The sequence below is a fragment of the Balaenoptera borealis genome (assembly GCF_965194805.1).
Source record: "Balaenoptera borealis genome assembly, contig: HAP1_SCAFFOLD_1020, whole genome shotgun sequence".
Lineage (NCBI taxonomy): Eukaryota > Metazoa > Chordata > Mammalia > Artiodactyla > Balaenopteridae > Balaenoptera > Balaenoptera borealis.
The window spans coordinates 202,687-216,793 of NW_028123191.1; the positions used below are offsets into that span (position 1 = coordinate 202,687).

The 14,107-nt window shown below is 58.9% G+C and overlaps 1 protein-coding gene across 1 annotated transcript; it reads right to left on the reverse strand.

The window, feature by feature from the left end:
* Positions 1-4,158: 4,158 nt before the first annotated feature.
* LOC309621830 (metallothionein-1E) lies at positions 4,159-5,647 on the reverse strand (the record flags this gene model as incomplete). The annotated part of the gene is made up of 3 exons (XM_082409158.1): positions 4,159-4,250; positions 4,979-5,044; positions 5,620-5,647. 3 exons carry the CDS (start codon positions 5,645-5,647, stop codon positions 4,159-4,161), a joined length of 186 nt encoding a protein of 61 aa, XP_082265284.1.
* Positions 5,648-14,107: the final 8,460 nt, after the last annotated feature.

Here is a 14,107-nt window from a genome sequence, read left to right on the forward strand (position 1 = left end):
CCCTGACCAGCTGGGTGACCTCAAGAAGGACAGCCTGGAGCCTCCGTGCCCTCAGTGTTAACGGAGAGGCAAAGGGAGACTGACGTGCTCTCAGGAGCCTGGCAGGCAAGAAAGCCCTGGACCCGTGACAGGAGTCCTCCTGAGCTCCAACTCAAAACCCTCCCTTCTCGTCCTGTGCCTGCGAAGGGGGGCATCCTAAGGCTCAAAGCCAGGGTTCCCTTACCAGTGGGGCAGGAGCACTTGGGGTCCATCTGGAGGAGGAGTGAGGCCCGAGGTCCAAAGCAAGGGGCGAAGCGGCTTCACTGGTCCGGTCGGGGGCGTGTGGGAGCCAGGAGCCCGTGGGCTCAGTTATAGGCCGAGGAGGCGGCCCGGGCGCAGAGGCCCCGCCCCCGCCTTGCACCCGCCCCGCGGATCCGCGCCCGCGCCCGCGCCCGCGCTGCCCGCGGCGCCCTGGGCCGGGCTGTGAGCAACACGCGGGGCCGAGCGCACGATTCCACTTCGGTGCCGGCTGGAGCGGAGGAAGCGGGTGCCGTGCGGTAAGCGGTGTCCCAGCCCCCTGGCCGCCCCTTCGCGATGTGGCCGACGGGAGCAGCCCCCCTGTTGCCGGGTTGTGCAGGAATCCAGCTCCCGCGTCCTCCGGTCTTCCCCGCCCCAGGCCGCGCGCCGCCGGCCTCCGGGTCGCCGTTTCCTGCAGCCTGAGAACAGCCCCCGCCTCCCGCTCGTGTCCCTGGCTTGGCCGGAGCCGGGGAGCGGTGTCAGAGACCGCAGGCGCATGTGACCCTCACCGCCGTTTCGCCCACCCCGTGTGTCCCCAGGCGTTGGCAGCCCCGGTCTCCACCACGGTCCTTTGGAAGCACTTTTCCGGTACCGTCTCCTGTAACCGCCCCGCGATGAACATTGCCTTCGGCCGCTAGTCGTCACTTGTGTTTTCCTTTCCTGGAGGGATCATGGCGCATTTCTCCGGGGGCTCCTTTGCCTAAACTTTGCAGGGGCGCTCCTCACCGTGGCCGGTCCACCCCACGCCAGGGTGGAGGTTCCCTGATCATGGGATGCTCCCCAGGGAAGGCATCACTGTAGGCGATAGGCAGACCTGGCATGAAATAACAAAGCGACACAAGTGGAGAGTTCCCTTTGGGTAGTCCTGACGATTACACACCATGGAGTCCATGCCAAGCCTTGTTAATCACTTTTGCTCTTTGAATTGTCACACCAACCCGGAAGGGAGCTAGTAGTCAGCAGCCCGTTTCCCAAAGGCCAAACTACCTACAGTACGAGGAGGCTACAGTAAAGGCAGGCACACAGTGCTGGGGAGTGGTGCCCTGCTTCTGTGGTCTTGTGGCTTCGCAGCTGAAAGAGAGAGTCAGTGAGAAAGCTCCCCTTTGGCCCAGAGCTGTGTCTTCAGCCCGTCTCTACCGTGTCCAGCTGAATCCTGGGGGGGGGACCGAAGTGACAGAATAGGAATGTATTTATGCTTTTGTGGCTTCCTTCTGACTCTCTCCTTCAGCAGTGTTCAAGAGGTTTCTTTTGGTACAACGTATTTCAGAAAACCCCTGAAAAGAAAATGGTAGGGAAATCCTGGTGCAGGTGACAGCAGAGATGGCAGGATCCTTCTGCATCTGTTAGGAGGACACCGACTGTCTTGCTCACGGCTTTCTATCTGTAGTGTCAATGGCTCCTTGCGTGAAGGGAGGATAACCCCCTCCGGGGAAGTGGTCCCATGCTCACAGGGTTGATGAGGACGACCCAGAACACAGAGCTAAACACACCATCCTTGCTTGCGTGTCTGGAAGGAGAACAATGTCTCCTAGGCTAATGATAACAAATAAATAAATAAATAGGTGATATGATCGATTACTCCCTGAGTGCCCAGTATATTCTGACATTCTTTGCACGGATTCAGTTCTTTCATCCCGAGAGCCAGACACTATTTTTTTGCCCTTTAGAGCAGCGGAGACTGAGCCACAGCGAGGTTATGTCCCATGGCTATCTGTGGCACAGATGGGACTGGCCCTCCTGCAGGCTGACTGCAGCCCCCCGCCCAACCGGACAGCATGTCATGCCATGAAAGGTGAGGACACTGAACACCTGGCCCAGAGGCAGCAGTGGGAAAGCACTGAGCAGCTGGCAGTCAGAACCCTCTGCACAGCTCTGTGACCTCTCTGGGCTTCAGCCTCCCACCTCTGCAGCCAGGAGCACAGCTGGACTGTCTCCGAAGACCCTTGCGGCCCTGAAAAAGGAGAGGCCGGATTCAGCCTCCAGTGATGTCATAACCGGCACCATGTGGCCGGGAGGTGAGACAGCTGTAGTGTAGGTTTGGTCCTTTGAGTCTAGGCTGTGTGCCCTTGGGTAAGTTGCTCAACCTCTCTGGAATTGGCACCGTCGCTCCAGACCATGCAGGTTCACTGAGTGTGTCCAAATGCTGTGGCGGTGACTCGTTCCATGGGGCTTGTTGGAGGAGATCCCCACGCCCTCTGGCACTGGGTAAGCAAGGTTCCTATCCATCTCTGCCCTCACCATGAGCTTGCTTGCAAAGCAGGGAGCCTTTCTCCAGGAGCTTGTTGGGAGCTAAAGGATTCTCCGTGCACAGATGTCAGTGTGGAGATAGCGATCAGAAAGGACACCGTTCGGGAAGCCCGAGCTAGGAGCCAGGCCACTGTCTCGCTTATTCCCCCTCTTGGAAATTAATCTTTTCTGTAGAAAGGAGGAAATGACATCTCAGAGAGTATCAGTGACTTGCCAGGTCAGGAAGTGGCACGGTGGCTGTGAACCCGGGTGCCTGACACCAGCACCCACGCACGCAGCACGGGCCGGCTCCCGAAATGCCCTCTTCACACAGGGCACCTGTGGCCGATCTTGGTCCTGACTTCTGAGCCTCTTGTCTCCTCTTTCTCGTGGAGTGCCCATGAAATAGGAATTCCCTCCCCAGACCGCCAGGGGGCCCAGCACCTGAACTATATCACCTGTCCCCTCAGCACACACGTCTTGCTAATAAACACCACCAGGCCCTCCGCACTGCAGCACCACCATCACTCTGCAGCGGAACACGTGAAGTCCTCCTTCTGAAACCAAGTCTCCGGGAAACGGCTGGGAAATGCCCACCAGACAAATCCAAGTCACTTTCGGGGTGTCAGGTAGCCACGGGCTGGATTTTGAGGGAAGGGACGATGTCAGGCTGATCTAGGGAGGCACTGGCGAAGATTCAGGGCCAAGCCCCTGCAGGGAGCCGTCAGGGGTGGCGAGTGTCCTGTCCGTAGCCCTGGGCGAGCCAAGACTGATGTTGCGTGTGGGGAGGCAGGGGGCAGAGCTGCTCCAGGCGTGTGTGGTCCACACAGTGGGGCATGTGTGAAGTGTTCCCGGGACTCAGGCACACACTTCAATGTATGTGCAGCCTATGAGAGCCTCTAATTTTCAGAATTGCTCCTCCACGTGTTAAGGTGATTTTACGTGTTGAAGGGAAAAATGGGTTTCCCATATCGTGTCCTTTTACATTTTTTCTTAGCGATTCCTTTTACTGACCAGGGTGAAAACTGTGGCAGAAAATACAAATAGGTCTTTCCAGGGTGTGTTAGACGCAAGCCCCGTGTAGAAGTCAAACAAGAGGGGTGTGTGGGATTCCATCCCCTCTGGGTGCTTTTCCAGGCTCTCATCACCGAGGACTGAGTTTGGCAGGGGCCCCCAGAGAAGGAAAATGAGAAACGGACCACTTGCTCTGCAATCCATACTCCTAAGGGGAATAGAGGGAGTGCGTCCTCTGTGTGTCCGATGCCCTGTGTCTTCTGGGCGAGGCTTTCCTTTGGAGCTGAGAAGCTGAAGCTCACATTAACCTAAGCGGCTAAGACGCTCCGTGTGTGTGTGTGTGTGTGTGTGTGTGTGTGTGTGTTTTCGGGGGTGGGGGTGGGGGTGGGGTCCTCTTTGGTCCAGAGCCGAGGTCTCTGCACTTCCAGCCCAGTTCCCCACGCCAGCCCTGATGGGCACGGAGTCTCTTTGTCCAAGACAGACAAAGGAAGACAGAGCCAGAATGAAGTCAACAACTTTTATTACAGCTCACATATTTCATAGAAAAAGGAATGTAGCGTCAGGTCCGGTTGTATGAAAAACGGTAAAATGCAGGTTCGTCCTGGTTGCTCTGTTGACACCCGGGGCAGGCTCTCCGCGACATCAGGCACAGCAGCTGCACTTGTCCGAGGCCCCTTTGCAGACGCAGCCCTGGGCACACTTGGCGCAGCCCACGGGGCAGCAGGAGCAGCAGCCTGGGGAAGCGAGGGCAGCGTGCGGTCGGACCACGCGTTGTCCGGAGCCACCCTTCCCAGCAGCAGGCCTGGCCCCAGCTGCCCTCAGGCCCAGACCCTGAGTTTAGGATGGTGTCCTCTGCCCTGAGATCATTGCTCTCAGACACTAGGTTCAGGTTGCCTGCCCCATCTGTGCCCAGGACAGGGCACAGAGCCTTGGAGAGACAGTGAGCAGGGCCTCTGGGGACGAGAGAAAGCCAGCGCCCAGCACCGTCAGTGATGTGAGCAAAGTCCTCAGGATCAAAGTGGAGGCAAAGCCCTGACAGAGCAGCTCCCGCTCGGGATAGGGAAGCTCTGGGCTGCTTCGACAGGAAGGGGCTGCCCCAGGTCCGAGAAACCACACACGGTCACTAGTTCATGTCCCTAAAGTGCTTCAGTCCCTGAGAGGATTCAGAAGCGTGACTCAGGAGGCAGGAGGACTAGTTCTACTGACAGGTCTGAGGTTGTTTGTTAATGACCCGTCTGGGCCTCAGTCTCCCTGTTCTCTAGTGCGCGCCTGGGTCTCGGTCATCTGGAAGGGGATTCCAGCTCTGATTGTGAATCCCTTCCTGGTGGGGGGGGGGGGTGGGGGGGTGGTGGGGGTTACCGGGAAGTTTGGTCACTGTCCTGCTCCTGCCTGCTGAGCTCTGGGCTCCCTGCTCGCACTCAGCCCAGACCCCGCATTCCCAGAGAAGGCCCCGCACACTCACTCTTCTTGCAGGAGGTGCATCTGCAGGCTTTGCAGGTGCAGGAGCCAGCGCAGCTGCAGGAGCCGCCTGCCAGGAAGGGAAAGGCCCGCGGTGAGCAGGGAGAGGGATGCAGGAGCTAGAGCAGACGGTCAGCAATGCCTCCCTGAGCCCTCCTCCTCTGTCAGGACCCAGCCCTGGGAGCTCGTGTCCACTCAGGCGGATAGAGAAGCCCCAGCTCCTCTCTTCTGGTCCAAGGAGAGTAGGTCCCCTCCTGATGGACTCCACAGGGAAGGTCCCAGGCTCCAGACCCAGCCCAGGCTGACTGGGGCTGGGGGCCAGGGCCCATGGCCTGAACCCGAAAGAGGCAATGTCCCCTCCTCCCATCAAGTCCTGGCAGCTCCGAGGCCTCCTCCAAACACTGGGTCCCGGTCTAGCAGTCCCCTGACCAGCTGGGTGACCTCAAGAAGGACAGCCTGGAGCCTCCGTGCCCTCAGTGTTAACGGAGAGGCAAAGGGAGACTGACGTGCTCTCAGGAGCCTGGCAGGCAAGAAAGCCCTGGACCCGTGACAGGAGTCCTCCTGAGCTCCAACTCAAAACCCTCCCTTCTCGTCCTGTGCCTGCAAAGGGGGGCATCCTAAGGCTCAAAGCCAGGGTTCCCTTACCAGTGGGGCAGGAGCACTTGGGGTCCATCTGGAGGAGGAGTGAGGCCCGAGGTCCAAAGCAAGGGGCGAAGCGGCTTCACTGGTCCGGTCGGGGGCGTGTGGGAGCCAGGAGCCCGTGGGCTCAGTTATAGGCCGAGGAGGCGGCCCGGGCGCAGAGGCCCCGCCCCCGCCTTGCACCCGCCCCGCGGATCCGCGCCCGCGCCCGCGCCCGCGCTGCCCGCGGCGCCCTGGGCCGGGCTGTGAGCAACACGCGGGGCCGAGCGCACGATTCCACTTCGGTGCCGGCTGGAGCGGAGGAAGCGGGTGCCGTGCGGTAAGCGGTGTCCCAGCCCCCTGGCCGCCCCTTCGCGATGTGGCCGACGGGAGCAGCCCCCCTGTTGCCGGGTTGTGCAGGAATCCAGCTCCCGCGTCCTCCGGTCTTCCCCGCCCCAGGCCGCGCGCCGCCGGCCTCCGGGTCGCCGTTTCCTGCAGCCTGAGAACAGCCCCCGCCTCCCGCTCGTGTCCCTGGCTTGGCCGGAGCCGGGGAGCGGTGTCAGAGACCGCAGGCGCATGTGACCCTCACCGCCGTTTCGCCCACCCCGTGTGTCCCCAGGCGTTGGCAGCCCCGGTCCCCACCACGGTCCTTTGGAAGCACTTTTCCGGTACCGTCTCCTGTAACCGCCCCGCGATGAACATTGCCTTCGGCCGCTAGTCGTCACTTGTGTTTTCCTTTCCTGGAGGGATCATGGCGCATTTCTCCGGGGGCTCCTTTGCCTAAACTTTGCAGGGGCGCTCCTCACCGTGGCCGGTCCACCCCACGCCAGGGTGGAGGTTCCCTGATCATGGGATGCTCCCCAGGGAAGGCATCACTGTAGGCGATAGGCAGACCTGGCATGAAATAACAAAGCGACACAAGTGGAGAGTTCCCTTTGGGTAGTCCTGACGATTACACACCATGGAGTCCATGCCAAGCCTTGTTAATCACTTTTGCTCTTTGAATTGTCACACCAACCCGGAAGGGAGCTAGTAGTCAGCAGCCCGTTTCCCAAAGGCCAAACTACCTACAGTACGAGGAGGCTACAGTAAAGGCAGGCACACAGTGCTGGGGAGTGGTGCCCTGCTTCTGTGGTCTTGTGGCTTCGCAGCTGAAAGAGAGAGTCAGTGAGAAAGCTCCCCTTTGGCCCAGAGCTGTGTCTTCAGCCCGTCTCTACCGTGTCCAGCTGAATCCTGGGGGGGGGACCGAAGTGACAGAATAGGAATGTATTTATGCTTTTGTGGCTTCCTTCTGACTCTCTCCTTCAGCAGTGTTCAAGAGGTTTCTTTTGGTACAACGTATTTCAGAAAACCCCTGAAAAGAAAATGGTAGGGAAATCCTGGTGCAGGTGACAGCAGAGATGGCAGGATCCTTCTGCATCTGTTAGGAGGACACCGACTGTCTTGCTCACGGCTTTCTATCTGTAGTGTCAATGGCTCCTTGCGTGAAGGGAGGATAACCCCCTCCGGGGAAGTGGTCCCATGCTCACAGGGTTGATGAGGACGACCCAGAACACAGAGCTAAACACACCATCCTTGCTTGCGTGTCTGGAAGGAGAACAATGTCTCCTAGGCTAATGATAACAAATAAATAAATAAATAGGTGATATGATCGATTACTCCCTGAGTGCCCAGTATATTCTGACATTCTTTGCACGGATTCAGTTCTTTCATCCCGAGAGCCAGACACTATTTTTTTGCCCTTTAGAGCAGCGGAGACTGAGCCACAGCGAGGTTATGTCCCATGGCTATCTGTGGCACAGATGGGACTGGCCCTCCTGCAGGCTGACTGCAGCCCCCCGCCCAACCGGACAGCATGTCATGCCATGAAAGGTGAGGACACTGAACACCTGGCCCAGAGGCAGCAGTGGGAAAGCACTGAGCAGCTGGCAGTCAGAACCCTCTGCACAGCTCTGTGACCTCTCTGGGCTTCAGCCTCCCACCTCTGCAGCCAGGAGCACAGCTGGACTGTCTCCGAAGACCCTTGCGGCCCTGAAAAAGGAGAGGCCGGATTCAGCCTCCAGTGATGTCATAACCGGCACCATGTGGCCGGGAGGTGAGACAGCTGTAGTGTAGGTTTGGTCCTTTGAGTCTAGGCTGTGTGCCCTTGGGTAAGTTGCTCAACCTCTCTGGAATTGGCACCGTCGCTCCAGACCATGCAGGTTCACTGAGTGTGTCCAAATGCTGTGGCGGTGACTCGTTCCATGGGGCTTGTTGGAGGAGATCCCCACGCCCTCTGGCACTGGGTAAGCAAGGTTCCTATCCATCTCTGCCCTCACCATGAGCTTGCTTGCAAAGCAGGGAGCCTTTCTCCAGGAGCTTGTTGGGAGCTAAAGGATTCTCCGTGCACAGATGTCAGTGTGGAGATAGCGATCAGAAAGGACACCGTTCGGGAAGCCCGAGCTAGGAGCCAGGCCACTGTCTCGCTTATTCCCCCTCTTGGAAATTAATCTTTTCTGTAGAAAGGAGGAAATGACATCTCAGAGAGTATCAGTGACTTGCCAGGTCAGGAAGTGGCACGGTGGCTGTGAACCCGGGTGCCTGACACCAGCACCCACGCACGCAGCACGGGCCGGCTCCCGAAATGCCCTCTTCACACAGGGCACCTGTGGCCGATCTTGGTCCTGACTTCTGAGCCTCTTGTCTCCTCTTTCTCGTGGAGTGCCCATGAAATAGGAATTCCCTCCCCAGACCGCCAGGGGGCCCAGCACCTGAACTATATCACCTGTCCCCTCAGCACACACGTCTTGCTAATAAACACCACCAGGCCCTCCGCACTGCAGCACCACCATCACTCTGCAGCGGAACACGTGAAGTCCTCCTTCTGAAACCAAGTCTCCGGGAAACGGCTGGGAAATGCCCACCAGACAAATCCAAGTCACTTTCGGGGTGTCAGGTAGCCACGGGCTGGATTTTGAGGGAAGGGACGATGTCAGGCTGATCTAGGGAGGCACTGGCGAAGATTCAGGGCCAAGCCCCTGCAGGGAGCCGTCAGGGGTGGCGAGTGTCCTGTCCGTAGCCCTGGGCGAGCCAAGACTGATGTTGCGTGTGGGGAGGCAGGGGGCAGAGCTGCTCCAGGCGTGTGTGGTCCACACAGTGGGGCATGTGTGAAGTGTTCCCGGGACTCAGGCACACACTTCAATGTATGTGCAGCCTATGAGAGCCTCTAATTTTCAGAATTGCTCCTCCACGTGTTAAGGTGATTTTACGTGTTGAAGGGAAAAATGGGTTTCCCATATCGTGTCCTTTTACATTTTTTCTTAGCGATTCCTTTTACTGACCAGGGTGAAAACTGTGGCAGAAAATACAAATAGGTCTTTCCAGGGTGTGTTAGACGCAAGCCCCGTGTAGAAGTCAAACAAGAGGGGTGTGTGGGATTCCATCCCCTCTGGGTGCTTTTCCAGGCTCTCATCACCGAGGACTGAGTTTGGCAGGGGCCCCCAGAGAAGGAAAATGAGAAACGGACCACTTGCTCTGCAATCCATACTCCTAAGGGGAATAGAGGGAGTGCGTCCTCTGTGTGTCCGATGCCCTGTGTCTTCTGGGCGAGGCTTTCCTTTGGAGCTGAGAAGCTGAAGCTCACATTAACCTAAGCGGCTAAGACGCTCCGTGTGTGTGTGTGTGTGTGTGTGTGTGTGTGTGTGTTTTCGGGGGTGGGGGTGGGGGTGGGGTCCTCTTTGGTCCAGAGCCGAGGTCTCTGCACTTCCAGCCCAGTTCCCCACGCCAGCCCTGATGGGCACGGAGTCTCTTTGTCCAAGACAGACAAAGGAAGACAGAGCCAGAATGAAGTCAACAACTTTTATTACAGCTCACATATTTCATAGAAAAAGGAATGTAGCGTCAGGTCCGGTTGTATGAAAAACGGTAAAATGCAGGTTCGTCCTGGTTGCTCTGTTGACACCCGGGGCAGGCTCTCCGCGACATCAGGCACAGCAGCTGCACTTGTCCGAGGCCCCTTTGCAGACGCAGCCCTGGGCACACTTGGCGCAGCCCACGGGGCAGCAGGAGCAGCAGCCTGGGGAAGCGAGGGCAGCGTGCGGTCGGACCACGCGTTGTCCGGAGCCACCCTTCCCAGCAGCAGGCCTGGCCCCAGCTGCCCTCAGGCCCAGACCCTGAGTTTAGGATGGTGTCCTCTGCCCTGAGATCATTGCTCTCAGACACTAGGTTCAGGTTGCCTGCCCCATCTGTGCCCAGGACAGGGCACAGAGCCTTGGAGAGACAGTGAGCAGGGCCTCTGGGGACGAGAGAAAGCCAGCGCCCAGCACCGTCAGTGATGTGAGCAAAGTCCTCAGGATCAAAGTGGAGGCAAAGCCCTGACAGAGCAGCTCCCGCTCGGGATAGGGAAGCTCTGGGCTGCTTCGACAGGAAGGGGCTGCCCCAGGTCCGAGAAACCACACACGGTCACTAGTTCATGTCCCTAAAGTGCTTCAGTCCCTGAGAGGATTCAGAAGCGTGACTCAGGAGGCAGGAGGACTAGTTCTACTGACAGGTCTGAGGTTGTTTGTTAATGACCCGTCTGGGCCTCAGTCTCCCTGTTCTCTAGTGCGCGCCTGGGTCTCGGTCATCTGGAAGGGGATTCCAGCTCTGATTGTGAATCCCTTCCTGGTGGGGGGCGGGGGGTGGGGGGGTGGTGGGGGTTACCGGGAAGTTTGGTCACTGTCCTGCTCCTGCCTGCTGAGCTCTGGGCTCCCTGCTCGCACTCAGCCCAGACCCCGCATTCCCAGAGAAGGCCCCGCACACTCACTCTTCTTGCAGGAGGTGCATCTGCAGGCTTTGCAGGTGCAGGAGCCAGCGCAGCTGCAGGAGCCGCCTGCCAGGAAGGGAAAGGCCCGCGGTGAGCAGGGAGAGGGATGCAGGAGCTAGAGCAGACGGTCAGCAATGCCTCCCTGAGCCCTCCTCCTCTGTCAGGACCCAGCCCTGGGAGCTCGTGTCCACTCAGGCGGATAGAGAAGCCCCAGCTCCTCTCTTCTGGTCCAAGGAGAGTAGGTCCCCTCCTGATGGACTCCACAGGGAAGGTCCCAGGCTCCAGACCCAGCCCAGGCTGACTGGGGCTGGGGGCCAGGGCCCATGGCCTGAACCCGAAAGAGGCAATGTCCCCTCCTCCCATCAAGTCCTGGCAGCTCCGAGGCCTCCTCCAAACACTGGGTCCCGGTCTAGCAGTCCCCTGACCAGCTGGGTGACCTCAAGAAGGACAGCCTGGAGCCTCCGTGCCCTCAGTGTTAACGGAGAGGCAAAGGGAGACTGACGTGCTCTCAGGAGCCTGGCAGGCAAGAAAGCCCTGGACCCGTGACAGGAGTCCTCCTGAGCTCCAACTCAAAACCCTCCCTTCTCGTCCTGTGCCTGCGAAGGGGGGCATCCTAAGGCTCAAAGCCAGGGTTCCCTTACCAGTGGGGCAGGAGCACTTGGGGTCCATCTGGAGGAGGAGTGAGGCCCGAGGTCCAAAGCAAGGGGCGAAGCGGCTTCACTGGTCCGGTCGGGGGCGTGTGGGAGCCAGGAGCCCGTGGGCTCAGTTATAGGCCGAGGAGGCGGCCCGGGCGCAGAGGCCCCGCCCCCGCCTTGCACCCGCCCCGCGGATCCGCGCCCGCGCCCGCGCCCGCGCTGCCCGCGGCGCCCTGGGCCGGGCTGTGAGCAACACGCGGGGCCGAGCGCACGATTCCACTTCGGTGCCGGCTGGAGCGGAGGAAGCGGGTGCCGTGCGGTAAGCGGTGTCCCAGCCCCCTGGCCGCCCCTTCGCGATGTGGCCGACGGGAGCAGCCCCCCTGTTGCCGGGTTGTGCAGGAATCCAGCTCCCGCGTCCTCCGGTCTTCCCCGCCCCAGGCCGCGCGCCGCCGGCCTCCGGGTCGCCGTTTCCTGCAGCCTGAGAACAGCCCCCGCCTCCCGCTCGTGTCCCTGGCTTGGCCGGAGCCGGGGAGCGGTGTCAGAGACCGCAGGCGCATGTGACCCTCACCGCCGTTTCGCCCACCCCGTGTGTCCCCAGGCGTTGGCAGCCCCGGTCCCCACCACGGTCCTTTGGAAGCACTTTTCCGGTACCGTCTCCTGTAACCGCCCCGCGATGAACATTGCCTTCGGCCGCTAGTCGTCACTTGTGTTTTCCTTTCCTGGAGGGATCATGGCGCATTTCTCCGGGGGCTCCTTTGCCTAAACTTTGCAGGGGCGCTCCTCACCGTGGCCGGTCCACCCCACGCCAGGGTGGAGGTTCCCTGATCATGGGATGCTCCCCAGGGAAGGCATCACTGTAGGCGATAGGCAGACCTGGCATGAAATAACAAAGCGACACAAGTGGAGAGTTCCCTTTGGGTAGTCCTGACGATTACACACCATGGAGTCCATGCCAAGCCTTGTTAATCACTTTTGCTCTTTGAATTGTCACACCAACCCGGAAGGGAGCTAGTAGTCAGCAGCCCGTTTCCCAAAGGCCAAACTACCTACAGTACGAGGAGGCTACAGTAAAGGCAGGCACACAGTGCTGGGGAGTGGTGCCCTGCTTCTGTGGTCTTGTGGCTTCGCAGCTGAAAGAGAGAGTCAGTGAGAAAGCTCCCCTTTGGCCCAGAGCTGTGTCTTCAGCCCGTCTCTACCGTGTCCAGCTGAATCCTGGGGGGGGACCGAAGTGACAGAATAGGAATGTATTTATGCTTTTGTGGCTTCCTTCTGACTCTCTCCTTCAGCAGTGTTCAAGAGGTTTCTTTTGGTACAACGTATTTCAGAAAACCCCTGAAAAGAAAATGGTAGGGAAATCCTGGTGCAGGTGACAGCAGAGATGGCAGGATCCTTCTGCATCTGTTAGGAGGACACCGACTGTCTTGCTCACGGCTTTCTATCTGTGGTGTCAATGGCTCCTTGCGTGAAGGGAGGATAACCCCCTCCGGGGAAGTGGTCCCATGCTCACAGGGTTGATGAGGACGACCCAGAACACAGAGCTAAACACACCATCCTTGCTTGCGTGTCTGGAAGGAGAACAATGTCTCCTAGGCTAATGATAACAAATAAATAAATAAATAGGTGATATGATCGATTACTCCCTGAGTGCCCAGTATATTCTGACATTCTTTGCACGGATTCAGTTCTTTCATCCCGAGAGCCAGACACTATTTTTTTGCCCTTTAGAGCAGCGGAGACTGAGCCACAGCGAGGTTATGTCCCATGGCTATCTGTGGCACAGATGGGACTGGCCCTCCTGCAGGCTGACTGCAGCCCCCCGCCCAACCGGACAGCATGTCATGCCATGAAAGGTGAGGACACTGAACACCTGGCCCAGAGGCAGCAGTGGGAAAGCACTGAGCAGCTGGCAGTCAGAACCCTCTGCACAGCTCTGTGACCTCTCTGGGCTTCAGCCTCCCACCTCTGCAGCCAGGAGCACAGCTGGACTGTCTCCGAAGACCCTTGCGGCCCTGAAAAAGGAGAGGCCGGATTCAGCCTCCAGTGATGTCATAACCGGCACCATGTGGCCGGGAGGTGAGACAGCTGTAGTGTAGGTTTGGTCCTTTGAGTCTAGGCTGTGTGCCCTTGGGTAAGTTGCTCAACCTCTCTGGAATTGGCACCGTCGCTCCAGACCATGCAGGTTCACTGAGTGTGTCCAAATGCTGTGGCGGTGACTCGTTCCATGGGGCTTGTTGGAGGAGATCCCCACGCCCTCTGGCACTGGGTAAGCAAGGTTCCTATCCATCTCTGCCCTCACCATGAGCTTGCTTGCAAAGCAGGGAGCCTTTCTCCAGGAGCTTGTTGGGAGCTAAAGGATTCTCCGTGCACAGATGTCAGTGTGGAGATAGCGATCAGAAAGGACACCGTTCGGGAAGCCCGAGCTAGGAGCCAGGCCACTGTCTCGCTTATTCCCCCTCTTGGAAATTAATCTTTTCTGTAGAAAGGAGGAAATGACATCTCAGAGAGTATCAGTGACTTGCCAGGTCAGGAAGTGGCACGGTGGCTGTGAACCCGGGTGCCTGACACCAGCACCCACGCACGCAGCACGGGCCGGCTCCCGAAATGCCCTCTTCACACAGGGCACCTGTGGCCGATCTTGGTCCTGACTTCTGAGCCTCTTGTCTCCTCTTTCTCTTGGAGTGCCCATGAAATAGGAATTCCCTCCCCAGACCGCCAGGGGGCCCAGCACCTGAACTATATCACCTGTCCCCTCAGCACACACGTCTTGCTAATAAACACCACCAGGCCCTCCGCACTGCAGCACCACCATCACTCTGCAGCGGAACACGTGAAGTCCTCCTTCTGAAACCAAGTCTCCGGGAAACGGCTGGGAAATGCCCACCAGACAAATCCAAGTCACTTTCGGGGTGTCAGGTAGCCACGGGCTGGATTTTGAGGGAAGGGACGATGTCAGGCTGATCTAGGGAGGCACTGGCGAAGATTCAGGGCCAAGCCCCTGCAGGGAGCCGTCAGGGGTGGCGAGTGTCCTGTCCGTAGCCCTGGGCGAGCCAAGACTGATGTTGCGTGTGGGGAGGCAGGGGGCAGAGCTGCTCCAGGC